We start from the raw sequence: 26030 nt of genomic DNA on the forward strand, positions 1-26030 counted from the left end.
GGTTATGGCTCGGCAGCAATTCTTCTAGCGTACCGGTCATTGTGTCCCCGTCGCTCTCGGCCAATTGCCAAGGTAACGGGGTTATGGCTCGGCAGCAATTCTTCTCTTTGGGTGGCAACTATGGAGGGGACAAGCACTTGGATGGAAAACTTGGTTGTTTCTTTATTTAAGATCACGCGTTGGGGTGTCCACATTGGGTTTGGATACCTCCGCCGCTATACAAAGTACTTTCTTAAGTTGTCGGTGTTCCAATGGCTCATCAAAGGCACGCCCTCCATGTCTGTCAGCCGGTATGTACACGGCCTCATTTCTTCAACCACCTTGTAGGGACCCTCCCAGTTGGCCGTCAATTTGCCATGAATATTTCCTTTGTTGGTGGCGGCCGACTTTCTTAGGACTAGATCTCCTACTTTTAAGTCCCTTTTGTGGACTCTTCGGTTGTAGGCTCTTCTCATACGGTTTTGGTATACTGCCAAGTTGAGGCGTGCCGTATCTCGGCTTTCTTCGACCAGATCTAGGGAGGCTTTAAGGCCTTCCTCATTTTCGGCCGGGTTGAAGGTGGCCGTTCTGAATGTTGGCACCGTCGCTTCAATTGGTAGGACTGCTTCGGATCCGTAGACTAAATGGAAAGGAGTGTACCCCGTTGCTTCTTTCTCGGTTGTCCGTAGGGACCACAGGACGCCGGGTAGCTCATCGGCCCATCTTCCTTTAAGGTCTGCCACTGTCTTCTTCAAACCGTTAAGGATTGTTTTATTGGCTGCCTCCGCCTGTCCGTTGCTCTGTGGGTGACAGACGGAGGAGTACGCATACTTAACGCCGAGCTCTTCTAACCAGTTCATTATCAGGTCGCTCCAAAATTCTCGGCCGTGGTCAAATACCATGACTTGGGGCAATCCAAAACGGGTTATAACATTTTCCCAGATTACCTTTCTGACGGCCGCTGTGGTCTTTGCCGGTACTGCTACAGCTTCAACCCATTTGGTGAAGTAATCAACGGCGACGATTAAAAACTTCCTTCCTCCGGAGGCCGTTGGAAACGGCCCTAACATATCCATCCCCCACTGTGCGAAAGGAAGGGGGCTAAGCACCGGTTGTAGGTCTCGGGAAGGAGCATGTATCACCGGGGCATGCATCTGGCAATTCGTGCACCTCTTGGTCTTCGTTCTGGAGTCTTGAAGCATGGTGGGCCAGAAGTAGCCGGCTCGGAGAGCTTTGTGGGCTAGCGTTCTTGCCCCCATGTGGTGTCCGCATATGCCCTCGTGAATCTCTGTCAATATTAGCTCTGCGTCGGTCGGACCGACACATTTCAAGAGTGGCCTTATTACGGACCTTCTGTACAGTTCCCCTTCGAATACCAAGTACCTGGCGGCGATCCTTTTGAGCTTAGCCGAGAGATTGCGGTTATCCGGCAACTCACTTGTGAGTTTGTATTTCATTATCGGAGTCATCCACGTCGTCTCGGCTTCCGCGTCCCCCACCGTGCCGATGGTCTCAGTGATGCTTTTTGTATTCCTGATGTCTACCAGCACGGTTCGGCTGACGTTCTTGACGGTTGAGCTGGTGCACTCCCAATTAGGTCTAGGAGTGTCTTCAGTTTTGCTATGTCAACCACCTGTCCCATGATGGTGACCTGGTTGACGGGCGGCGGTGTGTCCGGTGTTATCGGCATTCCGAATTCCGGTTGGACTACTCCGCCGGTGGAGGGTTGCACTACTCCAGAATGGTGAAATGTATCGTCTTGGTGTAGCTCGGTTTCGTCGGTCACGACTACTTGTTCTTTTGACATCTTAGCTTTTTCTGGGTGGGTTTCTTTTTTGTGTTTTTGTTTTTGTTGTTTGGGAATGAATGTGACTAGCTTCTAGTGTTCGTTTCCCACAGACGGCGCCAATTGTTCCGGGTGTAATTCCAGAGCAGATATTTGTCACCACTCGCAGCTAGTAGAACGATGTCCTTGCTTGAATCCTCCTCGCGGTCTCCTGAAACGATGAACAAACTGAGGGCTCGGCTTTGGCCGAGCGTACTCACTCCGACGCTCAAGTCAGTAAACTTAGAGAGAAGTTGTTGTAACTTGGCTAAGAGTGTATTGTAGAGAGATAAGGAAGATATTACCAGATGAATAGTGGTTATTAGGTCAATTTGTGGATCCCTTCCTCAATGAAGGTTGAGGAGTATTTATAGGCATTCACCTTTTGTCGCGTAGTGACCAAGTGGCCAAGTGACTATCAGGTGGAAAGACCGTTGTACCCTCGGCCGATGGACCTGTGGCAGGCTCGCCGAGGGTCTTGGATATGAGTACGCGGATATGTGTCTCGGCTGGCTGGTTACCATGCCGAGACCCAGGTGACAGGCCGATGGGCCCCATCGGCTAGGCTGTCTGAGTCGTTGACTCTGCTGTGGATACCCTTGACCTTGCTCAATATGTTGACTTGGTCAGCGGTGCAGAATATGCCCCATCAATATGTTATTATTTACTCTTAATATTTACAAACTATTTATTTTTTTAATAAACGGAGTAAATTAGAATTATGTGATATATATTTGTTGCTTAAAATATTCTAACAATAAACGTCGAAATTTAAAATTTAATATGAATTTTGATTTTAATTGTTGTTTAATTTATCTACAAACTTAAAAGTCCAAAGTTTAATATTTGTTATGCTATTTGCATTTAATATTTCTTTTTTTTTCTTTTTTACTTTTAAAATTAGAAATAATGATGTAAACTTTGGTGTAAATTTTAATTATAAATTATGAAATTTTGATGTAAATTTGAAAGGGATATATAAATTTTGGAAAAAAAAATATATTTAAATTAATGTCATATAATAATAAGTTGATGATTTATATCACATTAACTCGCCATGTCATATTAAAATTTGTCATGTCATGTGTAGTAAGTGACGTGGCTTTTTGGTAGTGTAAGGTGGCATTTACTACGTGGCATTTTAAGTTTCCCTTTTAATAGTATTATATAGATATATAGATATAGATATAGATTGATTAAGTCACAAACGTAATAAATTCATAAACTAACGGAATAAACCACTATTATCCTCTTGTCGTCCATTAACTACACTTCACTTACCAAGCAAATTGACTATCCACTATCCATTGCATGCCGTTAATAATGTTAAGTGAAACACATTAGCGCTTTCCCAAGGCGAACCCAACCGTCCAAATTCTCCATATAAGACGATAGAGATCTTTGCACCCCCAAACTAATTTACATCCATGGAGAATTCAAATCCACTCTTCAAACGGGTACAATTAATTTTACCCTCTCAGAACCAAAGAAACTGGCTAAAATTACCTCAACCGGTAATTTTGACAATTCTGAAGAAATTAGAGGCCTTTGAAGTACTTGAATCTGCTCAATTTGTATGCAAAATGTGGTACATTTTGTGCAAACAACCATCCATCTGGCAAACTATTCGCATATCAGATCCCGAACAATTAATAAGTCGCATTCGTCATGAGAAGAAGAATTACAACAAAAGAACTGAAATGATGTTCAGTGCTGTTCGTCGTAGTGATGGTGGTTTAATCGATCTTGATATCGAAGGTTTTTGCTCTCCCGAGTTTCTTTCCTATGTTGCATCTTGGTACGTAGCCTATGCTTTCTCAATTTGTGCTTCTTGAATTGTTGATTTGCTTAGATCGTCAAGTTACTCATTTAACCCAAACATGGTTATTGATTAAGAGAAGTCGTATACTCGTATGCTCCCAAAGATAAATAATTCCCGTCTTATCAACCATTTACAATCATAATGTAAACCATAAAAAATTTGTACCCACAATAATAAATAAAGAGTAACAAAAAAATGTGGAAAGTAAGATTTTATTTTATTATCCAAAGATTTAGGGTTACAACTTTCGGAGATCTCCTGGATCCATTCTAAGAGCACCCACAATAGTGAGGATGTACCTTCCTCTTAGCACTCTCTCTCCTATAAGAGGAGGTCCTCTCTATTGTGGAGATGTATAGAAGCAAGGGGATGTTCTCTACTTTCTCTACTTTTAGAGGAAGTATATCATTGGCCCTTGTGCCAACTATCTAATAATATTTGTCCATGTGTATTATTTCCCTTTATTTTTTTCTCTTGTAAAAAGTTAAAATGTACATAAATGGTTAGATGATTGATAAGAGGATCCTCTCTATTGTGGACAAAAATATAGAGAGGAGGATAAATATAGTGGAAATAGAGGTGGGTCATAGAGAAGGTGATATGTCAAAAAATGAAAGGGTGATAGAACAAATAAGAGGATCATACCATCCTCTCTATTGCTGATGCTCTAAAGCTAGGGTTGATAGTTTTTATGAGTATCTTATTGACTTAATCTCGTAGCGACGAGATGGTGGGGTCGTTTTGTGACTTCTTCCATTTACCTACAATTTACTAGTCGGATGATGGGGTCGTTTGACCTAATCCATCTATGCTCTACTCCTAAATCTAGAGACGAGTTGTATTTATAGTTGTAGCCTTTATCTCAGAAGGCAAGATAAACATTTCTAAAATATCTAAAATATTATCATAATATTTATTGATAATTATCTCTAAATACTAAAGATTTTATTAAAATTAATAGATAACAAAATATAAAATTTCGGTATCTACACATAAAATGGTCACATATGGCCCGTCTGAAGTGTTGAAGCCTTCAAACACAAGTGTATGTAGATTTGTTAGCTGGACAAAACTAACATCTTTAATTCCGCAGGTCAAGTCAACTTAAACGCTTGCGGCTCGCATGTTGCTTGAACATATCTTGTGATGCAGTGAAAGAAGCCCTGGAAAAGCTATCATCTTTGCAAGAACTTGAACTTACAATCTGCCCATTTTACGGATTAGATACCAAACCTATCATTTTGTCTTGCCCTTCCCTGATCACTACTTTTAAATTTAACAAGAAGGGTTCAAAAGATCCACAACTTGCATCCGACAGCGATGCACTAGCAATTGCAGGAAGCATGCCTAAACTGCGCCACCTTCAGCTTATTGGAAATAATATGACTAATGTCGGTCTAACTGCAATCCTTGATAGCTGTCCTTTTCTTCAATCTCTTGACTTGCGTGTGTGTTGCCACTTGAATCTTACAGGCGATTTAGGGAGGAGATTGTCGGGACAGGTTCAAGACGTTAAGCATCCATATGACTCCAGAGACGACTATAAATTTGTTACCGTACTTGATCGTAGCTGGTATAGTTTTCCTGGAGATTATAGTGGCATTTATCATTGTTATGATGATTATGAATTCTTAGACGATGATTTGGATGCGCTACTAATTGAATCGGGGTAATTACTAATCAACCTCGTTTGGCTTCCATAGTTCCATATACGCAATTTCACTTTAGAGCCGATTCTATGTTTTTTTGTTGACTCACTTCAGTTTTTGATTCTTGCAGGGGAGCACCGTACAGCCAGGTAAAAAGAACGAGACGTTAAGAAGAAGGGTCTGTTTCTATCAGCAAAACTGCTCGTAAGATGCTATAGTGCATCGGCTAATGTTTAAGTGGGAATTCGACCATTTTGATTAGTATTATGTATTCTGAAATGATATAACGGTTAGGTTGTTATGGAGTATTTTGCAATCTTTGCATAGACAGAAACTTTGGGTTCCATTCGATTGATTATGCATGTAATGATTGTTTTGAATCAAAGATTTGCAATTTTATTTAACAATTTTACCATAGGAGTTATATTGTTCTGACACAAATCAAAGTTGCATAAAATGAGTAATAATCAAACATTCAAACCCAAATCACCAAAGTTGGCTTGTGTAGTTGGGTGTATGGTAAAAGGGCTCTCATCTCTTAAACCAGTGGTTTGCTGTTCAATGACTCTTGTGAATGAAAAAGTCACCAAAAACATAATCAATTTTATGCACCCTCGAGTCTGACCTAATCCTTGAATCATTAAAAGATACTAGATCGAAACTCCTATAAAAGAGAGTCAATATGGTTGATAATTTCCTAAATTTTGTTGTGCTTGTTTAACATTTTGACTCTTGTAAATATTCTCTTGTTATTATTGTTCCGGGTGTAATTCCAGAGCAAGTATTGTTACCACCCGTGGCTTGTAGAATGACGTCTTCGCTTGAGTCCTCCTTGCGGTCTCCTGAAACGATGAACAAACTGAGGGCTCGGCTTTGGCCGAGCGTACTCACTCCGACGCCCAAGTCAGTAAACTTAGAGAGGTGAGTTGTTGCTTGGCTTAATGTATGTATTGTAGAGAGATAAGGAAGATATTACCAGATGAATAGTGATTATTAGGTTTATTTATGGATCCTTTCCTCAATGAAGGTTGAGGAGTATTTATAGACTTTCACCTTTTGTCACGTAGTGGCCAAGTGGCCAAGTGGCTAGCAGGTGGAAAGACCGTTCTACTCTCGGCCGATGGACCCATGGCAGGCCGGCCGAGGGTCTTGGATATGGGTACGCGGATATGTGCCCCGGCTGGCTAGTTGCCAGGCCGAGACCCAGGTGACAGGCCGATGGGTTGCATCGGCTATTTGCATCTAAGTCGTTGACTTTCTTTGTGGATATCTTTGACCTTGCTCAATGTGTTGACTTGGTCAGCGGTGCAGAATATGCCCCATCAATTTGCCCCCAGCGTAGTCTATGCCGTGGTATGGGCTCCGATGTATGTTGAGCGTATATTCTGCGTAAGTAATTTCTGAAACTTTTTCTGTATCGGCTTCTTCTACCTCGGCCTGGTTCTGCTTAGGCCGTACCATATCCCCCCTCCACATGGATGTGTAAAGGGCATCCGATGTGGAAAAGAAGGTGACGCTGGCCGAGACTAGGGTTGAGAGTGCCGGTTGTTTTGATTGCCCCCTGGCCGGTGCTTTCTAGCTTGGTCGATCTTGTGGCCGGCGGAGAGCAGATACCTAGGAATTTGTTGAGGAAGGGGAATAGGCAAAGAGATATGAAGGGGCGTGTTGAAGACGCTTGGTCACTGTTGCATTGATTGACGTTCAACTGTTGCAACGATTGACATTCCGTGGTTGCATGTCCGACACGTGTCTGTTCGCTGGTTGGTTGACGCTTCATGGGCTGTGCCCTGATTGGTCCTTCTTCATGGGCTTTTCCCTATAAATAGGGCAGTTGTTCCGTGAATTTGGCCACCAATTTCATTTTCTCCAAAAATTTTCTCCGAAATTTTCATCTCTAAACTTTCAAGGGCTTCTGTCTTCTAATTTTCAGAGTTGTTATTCCGGCGAGTGTTTTTCTTCAAGGTAAACAAACAAGTTTTCTTTTATTTTGTTAAGTAATTGTCGTGAACATGTCTTCTGCCGATGCCGGGACTAGCACTTCTGCGCCGGGGGGTTCCCCGTCGCGTCTCGATGAGGGGGGGATACTAGACGCCATCCCGATAAAGTCTGGGGGCCCTAGGTCTCCTTCTCCTGAAGTCGATCCTCAAATTTTGGAGGAATGGGAGGATGATGATGATGATGACGATTCCGGTGATGATGCTGGAAGGGCTCATCCTAATGAGGGGAGGCAGTACGTCATGGATCACGGGGACGCCTGTAAGGTCCGCCTTGACCGTGCTTGGACCCATAAGCTCGCCGGTTGTTCCGGCGAGTCATTTTTCGAGGGCCATTTCCACTTTGGCAGGGGATACAAAATTGTCGTCCCTGAGGAGGGTCAGGCCGTTTGTTGCCCTCCGCCGGGTTACATCGGCGTATACATGCGGCACTTGGAGTACGGGCTCCGGTTTCCGCTTAATGAATACGTTATGGCCATTATTAGGGCCATGAACGTCGCCGTGGCCCAACTGCACCCGTTGGCCGTTAGGACCATAGTCGGCTTTGTCTGGCTCTGTCTCTTCAAGGGAGAGGCTCCAACGGTTAATTTATTCCGTCGTCTTCACCACCTTAAGCCGTCGTTTTTCGGTCGCGTCGGATGGTACGGTGTGCAAAAATGGAGCGGTTACGTCTCCGTTGATAAAATTTCTTCCGCAAAGACCGGAAGGGTCGGTGGGTGTATGTTGAGGTGTGCCAAATGACTATCCGCTGCCCCGGTCTTTCCAAAGACAAGTTAATTTGCGGTGCGAGGCGAGGCGGAGCATGACGGATGGGTCTCCGGAAAAAGCTTAAGATGGATGCCAGCAAGGTTCCTCTTAAGGCGGATGAGAAGCTGGCGATGAGGCTTTTTGAGGCGGACAAGAGTGGGGTGCCGAAAAGATGGATTCCCCCAACGCAGATCATTCTTCAGGATGAGCCGCTCTGCCATGTCGGCCTCATACCGGCCCTAGCGCAGGGTGAGTGGGGTCGGTGTGAGGCCCATTTCTGCCTTAGCGTTTCTGTTTGAACTTCGATTTATTTCTTCTTAACTCTTGCCTTGTTTCCTTTGCAGACCATTTTGGACCGGACCTGTCTGAGGATATCCTCCGGAGAATGGGGCTGAACAAGGATAAGACCGTTGCTGATTTGCACCCTAAGGCTTTGGCCCGTGACCGCAGAACGTCGCCGAATGATCTCATGGATCAACAGCTAAAGGGCTTGAACATGGTGGAGGCCCAGGCGAAAGTCGTTAGCAGCATGGCGCGCCGGGTGCGGAAAACAGAGTCTTTGGCGGTGACGGTGTCGACACCGGTTCCACCTCCGATCCCCCCCCTAAGAAGGAGACGGTGGAGATCGTTGATATTACCGATGGGGGGGGACTCTGATGCGGAGGAATCTCCCCTTGTCCGTAAGAGGAAGGAGCCTGCTCCGGCTGCTGCTGAAACTGTTGCCAGCAAGGAAACGCGTCCTTCGGCGAAGAAGGCCAGGCACGGTACATATCTATCCCGTGGCCCAGATTTAACCGGTTTATTAAACGTTTCCGATGACAGGCTCTTCGGTATGTCCATGTATGTTGACATCTAAACTTTAATTAAATTTCGTGCAGGTCAGTCGTTGTCGGCCGTTGCTCATAATGAGCAGCGAGTGGAGAAGAGCCCCGCGCAGGCTGGTGATCAAAACGTCGCTATTGTCCCTTCATCCCAGAAGGCTTCCCAGCAAGTGCAGACTGGTGATCAAAGCGTCACCATTGACTCTTCATCCCAGAAGGCTTCGGTCTCCCAGCTTATAGTGGAAGGCACGAAGCTGATCAAGGAGCTGGCGAGGTGGAACGCGCTGACTGGTGCTCGTATCATAGAGCAGGAGAAAGTCGTGGCTCAATCTGTTCTTGAGCGTAATGCCACTAAGCAGGTGGCCGTGTCGGCGAAGCTGGATCTCCTCAATGAGCAGAGGCTTAGGGGAGATGCTGAGAAGGCGCTTTTGGCTGAGAGAAAACTCAGGGAGGACGCTGAAAAGGAGGTCCTTGATGAGAGAGCCAAGGCCGAGGCTGCGGCGGTCGAAGCTGCTAAGCTGTTGGAGAAGTGTAACCTTGTTCAGAGGCACGCCGACCTTTATCTCCAGCAGAGGAACGGTCGGGGGCCGATTTCGAGATCCGGGCGGGTGATTCGGAGCAAAGAGGCCGTCATCAGGCAAAAGGAGGAGGACATTGAGATGCTCCAAACCGTCATGCTCCCTAACATGTGTGTCGAATACCGGGATCTGGCCGAAGAAACTGCCAGGGAAGTGATTGGGGAGCTCTTCCCTCTTGATGGTTCCTTTCCGTGGGGCAAATTTGACGAGCTGTTTGACGATAAGCTCGAAGCTAAGGAGAAAGTCGTGGAGGAGAAGGCCAAGGAGGCGGTGAGGATGAAGATGGAGAAAGAGGCGGCCGCGGAGAAGGCGGCCCTTGCTGAGAAGGCTAAGGCGGCTAGGCAGGAAGCCGAGAGGATGAAGGCAGCTGAGGCTGCTGAGGCTAAGGCTGAGGCTGCTGAAGCTGAGGCTGCTAAGAACTTCTTGGGTTGCCCATCGAAGAAGATCTTGCTACCGCATTTCGATGGCAAGCAGCAACAGGCATAGGGAGACGGGCGGTCGTCACCAGGCTCACCCGGCGTCTCGGATAACTTCAGCTGTTCGGAGGCCAATTATTAAGCCCTTCCTCCCTGCCATCTTTTGGCGCTTCAAATGACATATTTGTAACTTTTTGCTTTTCTTTCCCTGTATTTTGTACAACTTTGGTAGGTTGTGTTTTGGCTTATCCCTATGGGGACGGCCGTCGTCTGTATTCTCCTCACTTGTAACTTATCATTTTTTAATAAGAGTTCGTTTCTTTTGCCTTCGGCTTGGCCGAGGTCTTTACCTCATTTTGAGTTTCCTTGCGCTAATAGTTGAGCGTATCAACTGTACTTAGCGTCTTTACTTTGCCTCTGGCTTGGCCGAGGTCTTTACCTCATTTTGAGTTTCCTTGCGCTAATAGTTGAGCGTATCAACTGTACTTAGCGTCTTTACTTTGCCTCTGGCTTGGCCGAGGTCCTTTTTTCGTCTTCGTCTGAGTTGTCTTTTTGCTTCCGCCTCGGCCTGGCCGAGGCAGTCTTGAGTGCGCATCCCAACTGTGTTTAAACGCTTTTAAGGTGTTTTGATCGCCTTTGCGAGCATCAACCGCGCTGGCCGTAACTGCCGCGGCGTCTGCTTCCTGAGGATGGTTGCCGCTCTTGTCGGTGTGACAGTGTGAGCCGGCGTCTGCTTCTTGGTAATGACGGCCGCTCTTGTCGATGTGACAGTGTGAGCTGGCGTCTATTTCTTGATGGTGACGGCCGTGGCGTCTACCACTTGGAGTGACTGCGACGGCGTTCACCTCTTGGGGTGACTGCCGTGGCGTCTACTACTTGGGGTGACTGCGACGGTAGTCTGCTTCTTGTTGATGATTGCCGCTCTTGTCGATGTGACAGTGTGAGCTGGCGTCTATTTCTTGATGATGACGGCCGCTCTTGTCGATGTGACAGTGTGAGCTGGCGTCTGCTTCTTGATGGTGACGGCCGTGGCGTCTACCACTTGGAGTGACTGCGACGGCGTTCACCTCTTGGGGTAACTGCCGTGGCGTCTACTACTTGGGGTGACTGCGACGGAAAGTCCGCTTCTTGTTGATGATTGCCGCTCTTGTCGATGTGACAGTGTGAGCTGGCGTCTATTTCTTGATGATGACGGCCGCTCTTGTCGATGTGACAGTGTGAGCTGGCGTCTGCTTCTTGGTAATGGCGGCCGCTCTTGTCGATGTGACAGTGTGAGTCGGCGTCTATCTCTTGAGGGTGACTATGGAAAAATGAACACTTTGGTGAAAAACTTGAATTATTCTACATTAGATTTAAACATGCGTCGGGGTGTCCACAGCTGTCTTGGACACCTCCGCCGCTATACAGAGTTTTTCCCGAGGTTGTCAGTGTCCTCATGGCTTGTCAGAGACACGCCCTCCTTAATCAGCCGTCGGTGGCCTCCATGAAGTTGCCCTCTTGTTGTAAGGATGGGCTTTTTCCCTTCTCTGATTTCTTCGCCACTTTGAAGGACTGCATGTTGCACCCTCTGGCAGATATCTGGACATTGACCACTTCGTCCTTCTCGTCCTTGGAGACGAGCTTATGCGCTTCCCCCTGGTCCGAGACATACATCAGTGTCAGGGCCCGGATGGACATCACCGCGTCAGCCTCGCTTAGCGTGACTCGGCCTATGAGAACGTTGTAGGCGGACGAGCCGTCAATGACCACGAACTCAGCTAGGACATTCTTGGCCGTATGCCCCTTGCCGAACATCACCGGCAGATCCCGATTGACCCTGGGGGTACAGTGCCGGCCCCGAAAAGCCGTGTGGTGGGGTCAGTGCGGGGGCTTAAGTTTTCAACCTTGACCGAGGCCGAGAAAGCATTCTCTCGAACATGATGTTCGTGTAGGCGCCGTGTCAATCAGGCACCTCATGACCAAGTGGTTGGATATGTCCAAATGGACTACAAGTGGGTCGCTGTGAGGGGCGATGACTCCCGCATAGTCCTTCTTCCCAATAGTTATGTCGGGGATGTTGGGAGCGGGGACCGCTGTGTTGGGCACAAATTTGATGGCCTGATACAGGTCGTTCAGGTGCCGTTTGTACCCATGAGCGGACCCACCGTTCTCGTTGCCCCCGATGACAACATGGATCACTCATATCCGTTCAAAGACGGATTTCCTGTCTGAACCGCAGGGGTCAGCTTTTTGGCCTTTGGCAACGTACTTGCCGAGACTCCCTTTCCGGATCAGCTCTTCAATGGCATTCTTCAGATGCCGGCAGTTGTCAGTAAGGTGACCGGTGTGGCCGTGGTACTCACAGTACTGGCTCGTGTCACCGTCCCCCTTCGCCTTGGGGGGTCTTTCCCATTTCGGCCCTCGTTTTGCTCGGGCGAAGACCCGGCGGCCGATACGACCAGGGGGGTGTGATTTTTATACCGTTGCTGGTAGTACGTTCCCGAACTCCCCCCGGTACCAACCGGGTTCTGTTTCCTGGCGGACTTGTCAGACCGCGACCTATTATTGTCGTGGCGTCTTTCACTGGACCGTGACTGATTATCGTTGCGGCGTTCCTCATCCAGGTCGTCCTCCCGGCGGCTTTTCTTTTCCGAGTGTTCGGCCTCGCTGGGGCCTACCCAGGTGTTGTGGTAGTCCTCCACCTTAATGGCTTGTTCAGCTAATTTTCTGGCGGCGTCCAAGGTCTGGCCGCCGCACTTGATGAGCTCGTTTTTTAAGGCTCCCCTTGGGAGGCCTTTCATTAGGGCGAAGGCTGCCAGCTCGGGATTAATCTCCCGAATCTGCTGAACCTTGGCGTCGAACCTCTTCATATAGCTCCGCAGAGTCTCGCCCCCCTCCTGCCTGATAGTCAGGAGATCCGATGTCTCCACGGCCCTCCTCTTATTGCAAGAGTAATGGGCTAAGAAGGCGTCCCTTAGGTCGGCGTAACAGTATACCGAGCCGTCGGGCAGCCCCTTGTACCAATTTTGAGCCATCCCATGCAAAGTTGTTGGGAAGACTCGGCACCAGACCTCATCGGGTTGCTCCCATACCGACATGTAAGACTCGAAAGCCTCGGCGTGGTCGGTTGGATCACTATCTCCTTTGTATGATATGGGCGGCAATTTGAGCTTGGTTGGCACCTGGACTTCTAGGACGTAGGCGCTGAGGGCCTATCTGACCACATGCCGAACGACACGCGGCGATCGGCTCCTCGCATTCCTAGTCCGGCTTCTCTCCTCGTAGCGAGAAGGACTTCTCCTCCGACTCTGGTGAGTCGGGCTTCTTCTCCAACTCTGGCGAGTTGGGCTTCTTTCGCTCCTCCGGGGTGTGCCTCGTTTGTGCCGCGGCGACGCTGTCCCCTCACGAGTGCGAGAAGGACTTAGGTCTACCACGACCACTTTGGGCTCCTCCGGTGTCTTGACAGGGTCAGCTTCTCCTAATGCTCCGTTCAAGTTTTTTTGGGTCACATTTTGGGCCCTGGTCTCCTGGACGGTTTCCGCCGCTCTTGTCGGCGTGGCAGTGTGAGCCGGCGTGCTCCCAATTAGGTCCAGGAGCATCTTCAGTTTTGCTGCGTCAACCACGTGTCCCATGATGGTGACTTGGTCGGCGGGCAGCGGTGTATCCGGCATATTTGGCATCCCGAATTCCGGCTGGATTACTCCGCCGGTGGAGGGCTGCGCAACTCCGGAATTTTGGAAGGTATCGTCTTGGTGTAGCTCGGTTTCGTCAGTAACGAATACCTCTTGTTGTTTCGACATCTTCTTAGCTTTTTGGGGTGGTTTTTTTTTTTTGTTTGGGAATGAATATGACTAGCTTCTAGTGTCTTTTCCCACAGACGGCGCCAATTGTTCCGGGTGTAATTCCAGAGCAAGTATTATTTAAAATACTAATTTTTTTTTATGAACCTAAAAACAATTAGTCATTTACATTCATATTGTCAATCTTATAGTTAGTTTATAATATAGTATTGAGTCGAATGAATAGAGTATTTGTTTAAGTAATTCTAATATTTCTCTTCTTAGTCCTCTTTCTTCAATAAACCATCCCTACATAAAAAAAATCACTTAGTCATTAATTTTTGTTATTAATTTAAGTTTCTCTTAAATAATGAAAGAAAGATGACATTCAGTCTAAAGATGTAAGTATATTTACCTTTGAATAGCACAACACCACAAATCTCAATATCCCTAAATAAGAAATAAACAACAAATATGCGAGGTTTAAAAATGTGATGTACTTCATAACCAATGGAAAATAAAATAAATAAATGAATTCTTAATTTAAAACTTTAATACATTTACCTTGGTGCTGATACAATGATAAAAAAAAAGTTAGTGACATATACAATTCTTTTCGCGATAGCGGTACAAAAATATTTACTTAAATGTTGTCTCACAAATGTTGTCTTCCGTCAAAAACTTATAGTCAATTTTGTAGTTAGTTTATAATATAGTATTGAGTGGAATGAAGGGAGTAGTAGTTGTTTAAGCAATTCTAATATTTTCTTTCTCCATATAGTATTTCTTCTCCAATGAACCATCTCTAGGGAGAAAAAAAGGACAAAATCCACCGAGTAATTAATAAGAAATAAAATGGTGAAATTTGATTTACGTGATATTAATCTTATCGTTATTAATTTAAATTTTTCTTTAAATAATAATACAAAAAGGGCATTGAGTCATAAAGATGTAAAAATATTTATTTACCTTCGAATAGCACAATACCACAAATCTTGATAGTTCCTACATAAGAAAGTTTTAAAAAGTGATGAGCAACCAATTGAACTTAAAAACAAATAAATGAATTATTAATTTAAAACCTTAATACATTTACCAAACCTTAATAGATTTACCTACCACAAATCTTGATAGTTCCTACATAAGAAAGTTTTAAAAAGTGATGAGCATTTCATAACCAATGGAACTTAAAAATAAATTATTAAATTATTAATTTAAAACCTTAATACATTTACCTTACCTTAATACACTTACCTTGATGTTGATATAATGATAAGATTTAAAAAAGAATATTTACATATACAACTACGATTTTGTTGGCGATGAGGGCAAAAAAATATTTGCGTGAAATTTGGCTCACAAATGTTGTCTTACATCGAACATTTATATCCAATTGAGGATGCATGTTATGACTTTTGGGTGTCTTTTTATTATTATCATTAAATTTAATATATATAATAATTATGTAGTAAGGTTTTAGGACTTTTGAGCATTCTTTTTCATTATTAGCAAATTTAATATAAACATAAATATGGAGCAAGGAGAAATGAAATGTTAAAGGTTTGCTTTAATTTTTATTTTATTTTTTATTTTTTTGTTGACAAAAGTCACCTTGTTTAATGTTAAATATGTTATTATTTACTCTTAATATTTACAAACTATTTATTTTTTTAATTAACGGAGTAAATTAGAATTATGTGATATTTATTTGTTGCTTAAAATATTCTAACAATAAACGTCGAAATTTAAAATTTAATATGAATTTTGATTTTAATTGTTGTTTAATTTATCTACAAACTTAAAAGTCCAAAGTTTAATATTTGTTATGCTATTTGCATTTAATATTTCTTCTTTTTTCTTTTTTACTTTTAAAATTAGAAATAATGATGTAAACTTTGGTGTAAATTTTAATTATAAATTATGAAATTTTGATGTAAATTTGAAAGGGATATATAAATTTTGGAAAAAAAATATATTTAAATTAATGTCATATAATAATAAGTTGATGATTTATATCACATTAACTCGCCATGTCATATTAAAATTTGCCATGTCATGTGTAGTAAGTGACGTGGCTTTTTGGTAGTGTAAGGTGGCATTTACTACGTGACATTTTAAGTTCCCCTTTTAATAGTATTGTATAGATATATTAATAGTAAATATGTTTTAATTTTTAAAAAATTATTTTCTCGATTTAAAAATAGTATAAAAAAGACGTTGGATACTATTTTTTTCCCGTATGCTGAGCATAATTCTATCTGTAACCCATATGACCTGACCTGTATTGTGCCCTGATCACTAGTATGACCTAGCTTACGACCCCACTCGTCCGACCGGTTTGACAGGTCTACCAACATCCGTACGGCATGTGAGCTCAACCTTATATAAAAAGATTACTGAAAAACATTTATTTGACGACCTAAAATTTATTTAAAGTGATCATAATACCCGTGATTTGCCTAGTCAATCATAATTTCAATAAATAAAGGATCAATTAATCTTTACACCCTTATAAAACTAACTTTTCTAAATTTACACCCTTATATATTTTTTTTAATATTTTACACCCTTATAAAACACTTCTGATCAAATTTTGCCCCCTTAGTCGGATTCTGGTGTGAAGAAATTGAATATTCCGTCAAACTTTAAATTTTGCCTCTAAAATCCATAATTTGTGACGAAAATGCCCCTATCCCTATTTGTTTCTTTTATCTCACCCTCTCTTTCCTTTCTTAGACCTATTTATTTCTTCTTTGTACCTTCTTTATATTTCATTCAATCTTTAATTTTATCTATAATAATATACTTGACATTTTGAACCTTAGATTATGCATGCTTAGCTTTCTTTTATTTTTTTTCATATTACCAATCATTTTCCTCCCTTCAAATTAGGGTACTTAATTTTATTTATTGGTGTAGCTTCCGCTCAAATGACTATAACGATGGTCTCTCTAAGTTGCAAAATTCAAACCAAAATAACATTCCACAACAGTGTTCAATCTTCTAACCAAAACATTGTTCGCTCGAAAATTACATCCAAATTGTTCAAACTTAAAACCACAACATTGTTTCAAAACAAGCTTAATTAAATTGTTCAACAAAGACTACATAAACACATGGTGGAGTGTAAGAGAAGGTAGTCAACACAAGACAAAAGAGAATAAGAGGATATGTGTTAATGAGTAGGGGTAATATCGTAAATTCAATACGTTTTACACCGGAATACGACTAAGGGGGTAAAAGATTTGATCAGAAGTGGTTTATAAGGGTATAAAATATTAAAAAAAAATTATAAGGATGTAAATTTAGAAAAGTTGATTTTGTAAGGGTGTAAAAATTAATTAATCCTAAAATAAAAGACATTTCTTTGTCAATATTAATTAGGGTTGGTCTTCCCTAAATAATAAAAGTTACTTTAAAAAAAATATTTTATTACATGTATTTATTCACAGAAAAAAAAAGTATTTTATTTTACATCGACTTTCTTGTATATTGGTATCGAAGAGATCTTAATTAGGAATAAAATGGTTTTTGTTTTTTTGTTAGAATAACGTTTTTTTTCCCTAAATAAAATGTAAATTTATTAAAAGTTTGATATCATACAGCGTAATTATTATACACAATCAATGAGTTTTTTGGTTTAAGATGTTCTTATTTAACCATAAAAATGGCATGTCTTATTTGGTGAAACTAGACTCCCTAATATCACAAGGTAAATAAATACTTCTACTAATGAGATTAAGTAATAACTCTATTATGACTAGGAAACCTACTGGCTACCACTACTCGAACTAGAAAAGACTTGTGATTCCTAATCGAATTAGGAAAGTTATTCTAGTCCCAATACTTGTAGGACTAAGTCTGAGTCAAACAAGGAAAATCGAAGTCCTACAAGTAGGATTGCCTCAAAAGACATGGAGCAGCTATTCGGATCTAAGTCCAAGTCAAACAAGGAAAATTAAAGTCCTACAAATATTGGGACTAAAATAACTTTCCTAATTGATTAAGGCCCTGTTCTTTTGGACTTAATTTCAGTTCTAATAAGTTGATTCGATTCGATTCGGCTCCATTCATTCGATTCGATTCGGCTCCATTGATCATCGATTGATTGATTCGATTAAGTTGGATTCATATTAGTTTATTTCAACATTACTATTATTATTCTTATTGATATCATTATTATTATTTTTATATTAATGTATTTACTATTATTATTATATTATTTTTATATTTATTATATTACTATTATATTTATTAATAATTTATTCGTGTTGTTTATATTATTATATTTATATTTAATATATTTATTATTATTATTATTATTATCATTATTATTATTATATTATATTTACTATTTTATTAATATATTCATTATTATTAATATTATTCATAACATATTTATTATTATTATTATTATTATTATTATATTTAATATTATTATATTAAGAAGTTATTATTTTATATTTATTATTTTATTAATATACTCATTATTATTAATATTATTAATCACATATTTATTATTATTATTATTATTATTATTATTATATTTAGTATTATTATATTAATAAGTTATTATATTAGACATATTATTATTATTATATTATTATTATTTATTTTTTAGTTATTATTATTATTAATATATTATATTATTATTAATAATGTTATCATTTATATTACTAATATATTATTATTATTATTATTATTATTACTATCTTTATTATTATATTACTATTTTATTTTTTATATATCTTATTAGATTAATATTATTAGATTATTATTATTAGATTATATAATAATATTATAATAATATTTATTATTATTATTGGTATTATTTTTATTATAATATTTATTATTAGTAGTATTATTATTATTAATAATATAATCTTTTTATTATTATTTCAGTTCAGTTCAGTTCAGCTCCATTAAGTTCAGTTCAGTTCAGTCCAGCTCCAATAAGTTCAGTTCAGTTCAGTTCAGTTCAGTTCAATTCAGACAATTTCAGTCCAAAAGAACTATGGCCTAAAAATCACAATTTTTTGTAGTTCGAGTACTAGTAGGTTTCCTAGTCATAATAGAAGTTGTTAGTGTGATTATTGACTCGGAGGGAGTGGACTAACTAACTCTCCAAGTCTCAACCGTCTCAATCGCTGAAGACTATTACGCGTATCCTTCTTGTTTGTTTCTCATACCAATCTCACTCTCTTAGTCTCTTGTAACGTACTCCCTCCACATATACTTCCATGGCCTCCTCATCATCCATTTCTCATTTACCCCATCATTTCTTATCATTTCTGGGGCTGAATTGGCGGTTTTTTTAATGCCCATTAGCTGTTCGACGAATTGCCTGAAAGAGTTTAGTGGGTTAATCACTGATCAAAGAAATGGGTTTGACTCCATTAGTGTGGTACTGCCGCCCTGTTGAAAATGGGGTTTGGGGAAGAATGGGGAAGTCTAGGTTTGGAGCATATGTACCTTGTCAAATGGGCATTGTCCTTTCCGTATCGAGTTTTGCTCTGATGATAGTGTGTGCCTACAGGATTTGGCTTACCTTTATGGGTAGTAAATGTAGGAGGTTTTGTTTGAGATCAAAGTGGTTTAATTATCTGCTAGCTGTTATTGCTGCGGCTTTTGCTGTTGAGCCATTGGTTAGGTTCATTTTGAATGTTTCCATATTCGATTTGGATGGAGCTCCTGAGCTTGCTCCATTTGAGGTGACTTCTTACTTCCTGTACTGGTTCATGGAATTTTTTTGGAAGATAACAGAATCTTCTGGATGTAGTTATTTTATTACTTTTGTTGTGTTTATGATTTAAGACGGCGCAGCATGATTCTACTGGGCGTTTATTTGTCGCTTTGTCTGAAATGCTGATGTCTTTCTGCCTCAATATGTCGTCTCAGACACTCAGTAGCCTCCAAATTCTTTGATAGGTCGTTGGTGCTGCTTATACCTGACAACTGGGTCATTTGGGTATGAGTCGGGTCAATTCTTGTCCGGGATATGTTGCATATGTTTACGACTTTACGTTTGGGTCTGGTCATTTCGGAATTGGGTTGGTCTCAAGTGTGATTTTCTATTCATTTAGGGGTAAGTGATTAGTCCAGGTTGCAAAATTTGGGTATGCTCGAGTCATTTCGGGAATCAGTGTATACTCGGATGCACTTGTTTGCGTACATATCGCTTTGGGTTGGGACAAGTTTTATAGTGATTCACTGATACGGTTTCATGGCTGAGAATTTAAGCCATTTTTAGGACACAATGTCAAAAGATTAAACTTAAATCTAATGACTGGGTTCATGAAAAAAATTCAATTCTCATGGGCTAGAAATAACTAGATCAATATGGCCTATGCCAAACGTCCAAGTGTTTACATTCTTCTTTCTCGTTTGTTCTTTGTTGCCAGACTTTGCATGGGGCTTATTAGTCTCAGCTGGTTCCTTCTTCGTGGTATAGGATGCTCGTTGTATATGCATGCTCCCTCCCGTATTTTCGTAAAAGTCATTGTGGTGGAATATAATGATCAGCAGACTGGAATTTCTTATTGATACGTGACCATATAGTATGAAATCAATGGGAACACAGTAGGAAATTCTGCAGCATCTAAAAGCTGCCTTTGCGTGCACTGTCGTATGCAAACACTTAAGTTTAGGATGTGAACTGTTTGTAAGTTGTACACATAAGGGTAAGGTAAAAAAAAGAGTGCGCTTAGTATAAAATGATCCTCAAATCAAGGCAATGTAACTGAATCTCACTAATTTTTTCTTAATTTAAATTTCATTTATTATCTCATGTCTCTCTACAGGTTGTTACACTGATAATAGAGGCACTTTCTTGGTCTCTGCTATTAGTTACCCTTCTTTTGGAGACAAAGGTCCACATCCACGAGTTTCAGCGGTACATTCGTTTTGGAGTTATTTATGATTTGGTGGGATATGCTGTTATGCTCAATCTTATGTTCTCCATGAAAGATATTTACAGCAGGTTAAGTTTCTTCTTCTGTTATTTCAATACTTCGCCCCTTCTTGAAAAAATAGAATAACTTGAAACTAACAACTGGGCAGAGGATGTCCAATTGTCCATTGGGTTGCTTATTTGGTCTCCAGCCTCTCTCACCTGAAATGCCATAGTCAATATCTATCCGTCTGTGCTTGAATGGTGACTGATTGAAATCATTGAATTATTAAAGAAATACTTTTAGATAACACATGAATAGTGTCAAATCTGTTATGAATCTGATCAATTAGTTTGGAGAGGTCCATTTTCTAGAAAGAAAGAAAGCATCCAATAAATGATTTGTGGCTTTATAACGGATTTTTTTTGTACCATGGTCTCTAGTAAATAGTAATGTAGCGTATAGCCATATACAAACCAGAAGTCAGGGGATGTCTTTTTTGTTTCTCTTTACCTCTCTAAATTTTATGTTGAATTTGTATTACTAATCATTGGTCTCATACTTTACTCTTTAAACAGGAACATACTATGTTTATGCTTCGGCATTGTCTTCTGCAAGGTTGGTAGATGGCCTCCCTCCTTATTCGATGCTTTTATCCCAGCTTCTTAAGTAGGGTCTTTTTTGTATTCTGTATTTATTATAATCTTCTCTCATGCATTATATTTGTTGTTAACTTCTGCTATGGACCTTGTATTAGAATAATCACGAAAGAGGGGTAGCTCATGGAAGTTTCTCTTATAGCCTGTTAAAATGGACGCTATGTAGATGAGAGACTCTGAGGAGCTCCTTAACATACTCGAAATGCAGAATTGCGTTGAACCCTATTGGGTTACTTACTCAATTAGCTTTCTTATGAATGGTTGCCACTGTGAAAGCTACCACTAAGGAGAAAGCATGAGAACACGTTGCTTCAAAGTGTGAGCCTTGACTTGGCATACACTATTGACTATCGTAATTCGTAAGTGCAATAAGTCCTGATAGGGCAGGCTTATCTTTAGGATGTACTAGGTTGTATCCCGCGCTTCGCGCGGCCTGTTTTAAAAGTTTATTATTATAATTGAAGAATAAATAACATAATTTCTATATGACCTTTAATATTTTTAATTATAAATAAAAATAAATCAATTTTTTTCAATTTTAATTTTTTTAGGTTTAAATTCGATGTTTTAAAATAAAAATACATATCATTTTAATTAAAACTAATAAGTGATAATTAATTATGCATGATCAACGTTTATATTTTATTTTGTGACTGATCAAATATCATATTAATTAAAATAAAATTTATTCGAATAATGTAACAATCAACATTAAGTTCTCAAATTATATCATTTCACTATACGTTATGTTCCAAATCAATTAATATTTGTTCACAATGATGTGAATATAATTTTATGTATTTTTAGATTTTTTATGTATAACGTGTGATATTTGTGTATCGAACATATAAAGTTCAAACTCAACTTATTCAAATGTTTTGATTGTGTCTTACATGTGTTATGTGTCAAACATATCTATAAGAATTGCACCTTTTGTATTTTTAAACAACTATATATAAATGATGCTTTTGTATTTTTAAACAACTATATAATATATATAAATGATGTTTAAGAGTTACCTGTAAATAAAATAGGTTAATCTTTCTTAAGTAATATTTTTTGAGGTTTAACTTCAAGTATTTAAAAGATAACATATCAAATATTTAACTAAAAGTAATAATAGCTAGTCATAATCAATATTTATACTTGACGTATACATATTTTAATTGAAGATATTAAAGAAAACTATAACGTTTTTTCTAATTTTTCATGTCGTTTATAATTTCATATTATTTAATAATCATTACTTTTGTTTTGATTATTCAAATGCACTCTCGATCACTGTGTACATACATACTCTGATACTCGTTATCACACTATTTAAACCTATGAAAATCTCATTGTATTAAAGTTTTCGCAATATTTTTTTTTTCATTTCCACATAAAAACTTATCTTTTAGTAGTTTTCTTGAAGTTATGTTTTTAAGAAATATAAAGACTCTTCCAAATATATTTTTCTTAGAATTTAATAAGTTTTATAACTCAAAATGTCTTTTTTATGTAAACATAAAACATTATGAGACACTCACTTTAATCATCTCTACAAATAAAAATATTTCAATAAATATAATGAAAATTATACTTAATTTGAAGCATTTTTCGCAATGAACTAATTATTTACATTTTAGAATTTTTATCAAAATGATTTTTTACTAAATTTAGTATCATGCAATCATATCTTCTTTGACGGCTGATGTTTTGTTGTAGGTTGTTTTTGGAATCCTTCTTGTATTTCATGTTCCACGTTTGGATCTTTTCCCTTCCTATACACCAGTCAATGTCCAAGATTCTGATGATTTTGCTTATGAAAAACTCCTATCCGGAGAACACATATGTCCCGAAAGATATGTAAGCCTGATCTCTAGTAAGTGCGATTGATTGGATGATTGTTATTTCTCTTTCAAGCAAAAAGGGTTGAGATGACACATAATAGAAGTATCTCCTCGAGTCTTTATCTTAACCTCTTCATTTGCCATAGAGAAATTACACTTCCAGTAATCTACAAACATTCAGTCTAATTCAAGAGATTGTGGGCCATTGTCTATGTAGTTTTTTGCCCAATTGATGATATCTTGAATATTCGATTTGAGGAACAGAAAACTAATTCCTAAGATATTGTTAATGGTTTTACTTGTGGTTCTTTGCTAGGAGTATACTATGGTTGGATGACCCCGCTGCTGAAGAAAGGGTATCAAAGACCCATCTCCGAAAAGGATGTATGGAAGCTGGATACTTGGGACCAGAGCGAAACACTCATAAATAGGTTTACACCTTAATCTCACATTTGTTCTCTGCGTTGTGTTTCTATTTCTTTCTTTTCTGTTGATACCTCTGGCCTTAAGTTTTACCATACTGATATCTAAATCTTGGGCAGAGGCGCCATCCCTCATGGATGAATGCCATTATATCATTTTTTTCTAACACTAGTCGTGCTTCATTTGTTTCCCTGCAAGGTTCAACAAGTACTGGGCTGAAGAATCCCAAAGATCCAATCCATGGCTTCTAAGAGCTCTAAATAGAAGTTTCGGCAAAATGTATGCTCCTCTTTGCTTCTTTAAAGACTTCAATATTTGATATTGTATTTGAGTCTTTTGACCTTTTTTTTTACAAGTGTTGATTACATTAAATTTTACAGGTTTTGGCTTGGTGGCTTGTTTAAGGTAAAATATATCTAGCTGTAACAACTGCATTTGAAGGGTATAGTAATAAATGGAAACTTATGTGCTTTTTCCTTTCTGCCCTTGGGTTTGAGGGGTTGTGGCCTTTAGGGAAAGTATCTTGTGCCATTCAAATAATATTACCTCCATTACAAAATTATTGTCCCCATTTAACTTTAGTGGTCAATTAATGTCTTGTCAACTTTGATCATTAAACTCTCTAAACATATGACAAGGTAAAACTTGTCATGTTTCACTTATCAAAACAACTATTTCTTAAAAGTTGTAACTATTGTATATTAGAGAAAATATCTTCACATTTGACAAGGATTGACCTCTAAGGTCAAATGGGGATAATTTAGACAAGATGTAGGAAATATGGGAGTAGTCTTGATGCTCTTTCCGTGATACCGAGACCAGCCCTGTCTCCATTTTAGCTATGAAAATAAATTGATTATCAAAGGAAGGGTCTTTTCATTGTATAACGAAAAACACAGTAGCACTTTTATGAATTTAACTTTGCACTTTAATAGGGTTAGTCTAATTGGTCTCTTGTCTACCGTATTGTAGATTGTTTATGATCTTTCACAGTTCATTGCCCCAGTTCTACTTGACCATCTGTTGCAGGTTAGCTCTTTGTGAAATCTGTCGCACCATGTCAGTTAAATGCTGTCATTGGAATTGCAATAGTTAAGTCCATAGTTTTTTTTTTCTTTTAGTATATCTGGCGTTCATCGATGAACTTGTAACCATCGTTTCACCTTCTTCAGTCTCTGCAAGAAGATCAAGTTTGGCTTGGTCATGTGTATGCCTTCCTAATCTTTATTGGTGTGGTATGACTCTTCCTCCAAGTTTCAATGTAAGTTTTGTATACTATTGATGGCTGTACCGACTCTAAACATTCAGGTTGAATGTGCTTATGATTCCAAATGTTTTAATGAAAAAAAATGGCATTGTTTGTTAGAATATCTGCTGCTATAATTTTTTTTTTGTAAAGTAAGATATAGTATTAATCAAGGGAAACCAAGGGGTGACACCAATGTACAAAGGATATCAGAGAGGTGGCGGCCCGCTACAAAAAGACACAATGGGGTTGAATTATCAATTGCCATAAAATATTGTTTGGTACATATCGAAATGTTGAATATTATCAATTGTTCTTGTAAATAATTGTTTTAAAGTTAATTTACTGATATGTTCTCACTGTGACAGCTTAAATAGTTTCTTTATGTTTTTCTGAACAAAATGCCTGAAATATCATATTTTTTTTTACTATTTAGTTCTGTGTTGAAGAACGTGTTTTACTATTTAGTTTGACTCCTTCTCAAGCTATAATATTTTTTTTTTGTAGCTGTTACTGACTTCCTTATCCTTTCTGTCCAGTCACTCTGTGTACTCTGTGAATCTCAGTATTTTCAGAATGTTATGCGCGTTGGTTTCAGGCTGAGATCTACATTGGTAATTTCATTAGCCATCCTATAGCTTTAAATTTGATTTGATGGTCTATTTAATGTCTGAAACAGTGAAACCTATATGATTCCGAATGATAAGTAGATATTCCGGAAAACATTCATGTCTCCTTTCCGGTTTTATTTTGTAATATACGTGAATGCATCTAATGTTGTTATTGTTTCAGATTGATACATCTTAACACGATAATGTAAATGACTATTATTATATTAGATAAACACAATTTTTATTTTTATTTTGTGTACAAGTAAGGAACCGCAAACAAAAATTAAACGATATATATATATGAGCTAGTTTGAATCTTGGAACTAGTTCAAATTGATTATTCAAGGAGAGATGGTTAATGGAGTATAGCTTTTCCGAATACCAATTTTTTTATTTTTTGATAAGTACTACTACTACTGTACTAGTAATGTCAATTAAACAACATCAAGAGACGTTGCCCTTATACAAAAGCTTTTCTGAGTATGGCTATGAAGGTAAAGAGGCTTCTAACATAGCTATTGTCTTAAAATGCAGGTAGCTGCTATATTTCGCAAAATATTAAGACTAACACATGATAGCCGACTGAGATTTCCTTCTGGAAAGATAACAAACATGATATCCACGGATGCTAATGCGCTTCAGGCATGTATATTTTGCTCTAGGCATTTTACATCATTAATAGTTCATGCACCGCAATATGGCTCTTTGAGGGCCTGTACGGTTAAATCTTTCCCTAACTGGGTAATGCTTTAAAAATAACCAGCGCTTGTTAATTATAAT

General features: G+C 39.2%; 2 protein-coding genes across 5 annotated transcripts in view; both read left to right on the forward strand.

Moving 5' to 3' along the window:
- The window catches only part of LOC141592732 (ABC transporter C family member 12-like), a 70454-nt gene that overhangs the window by 32628 nt on the left and 11796 nt on the right, over positions 1-26030 (forward strand). Inside the window, exons 2-12 of one of the 4 annotated variants that reach the window (XM_074413521.1) lie at positions 18698-19300; positions 20390-20568; positions 21058-21097; positions 22846-22986; positions 23287-23401; positions 23592-23672; positions 23774-23798; positions 24366-24422; positions 24566-24628; positions 25179-25253; positions 25785-25892. In XM_074413521.1, coding sequence (XP_074269622.1) covers positions 23304-23401; positions 23592-23672; positions 23774-23798; positions 24366-24422; positions 24566-24628; positions 25179-25253; positions 25785-25892 — 507 coding nt within the window. In that variant the 5' untranslated portion in view covers positions 18698-19300; positions 20390-20568; positions 21058-21097; positions 22846-22986; positions 23287-23303. Of the gene's footprint in view, positions 1-18687; positions 19301-20389; positions 20569-21057; positions 21098-21481; positions 21498-22845; positions 23003-23286; positions 23402-23591; positions 23673-23773; positions 23799-24365; positions 24423-24565; positions 24629-25178; positions 25254-25784; positions 25893-26030 lie in introns of those variants that run through there. The other 3 variants (XM_074413519.1, XM_074413520.1, XM_074413522.1) reach the window with 3 other exon arrangements.
- Positions 3115-5660, forward strand: LOC141591307 (F-box protein SKIP19-like). The gene is made up of 3 exons (XM_074411631.1): positions 3115-3602; positions 4720-5295; positions 5406-5660. Exons 1-3 carry the CDS (start codon positions 3232-3234, stop codon positions 5443-5445), a joined length of 987 nt encoding a protein of 328 aa, XP_074267732.1. The 5' UTR covers positions 3115-3231; the 3' UTR covers positions 5446-5660.

Source organism: Silene latifolia, chromosome 7, assembly GCF_048544455.1.
Source record: "Silene latifolia isolate original U9 population chromosome 7, ASM4854445v1, whole genome shotgun sequence".
Classification (NCBI taxonomy): Eukaryota; Viridiplantae; Streptophyta; class Magnoliopsida; order Caryophyllales; family Caryophyllaceae; genus Silene; species Silene latifolia.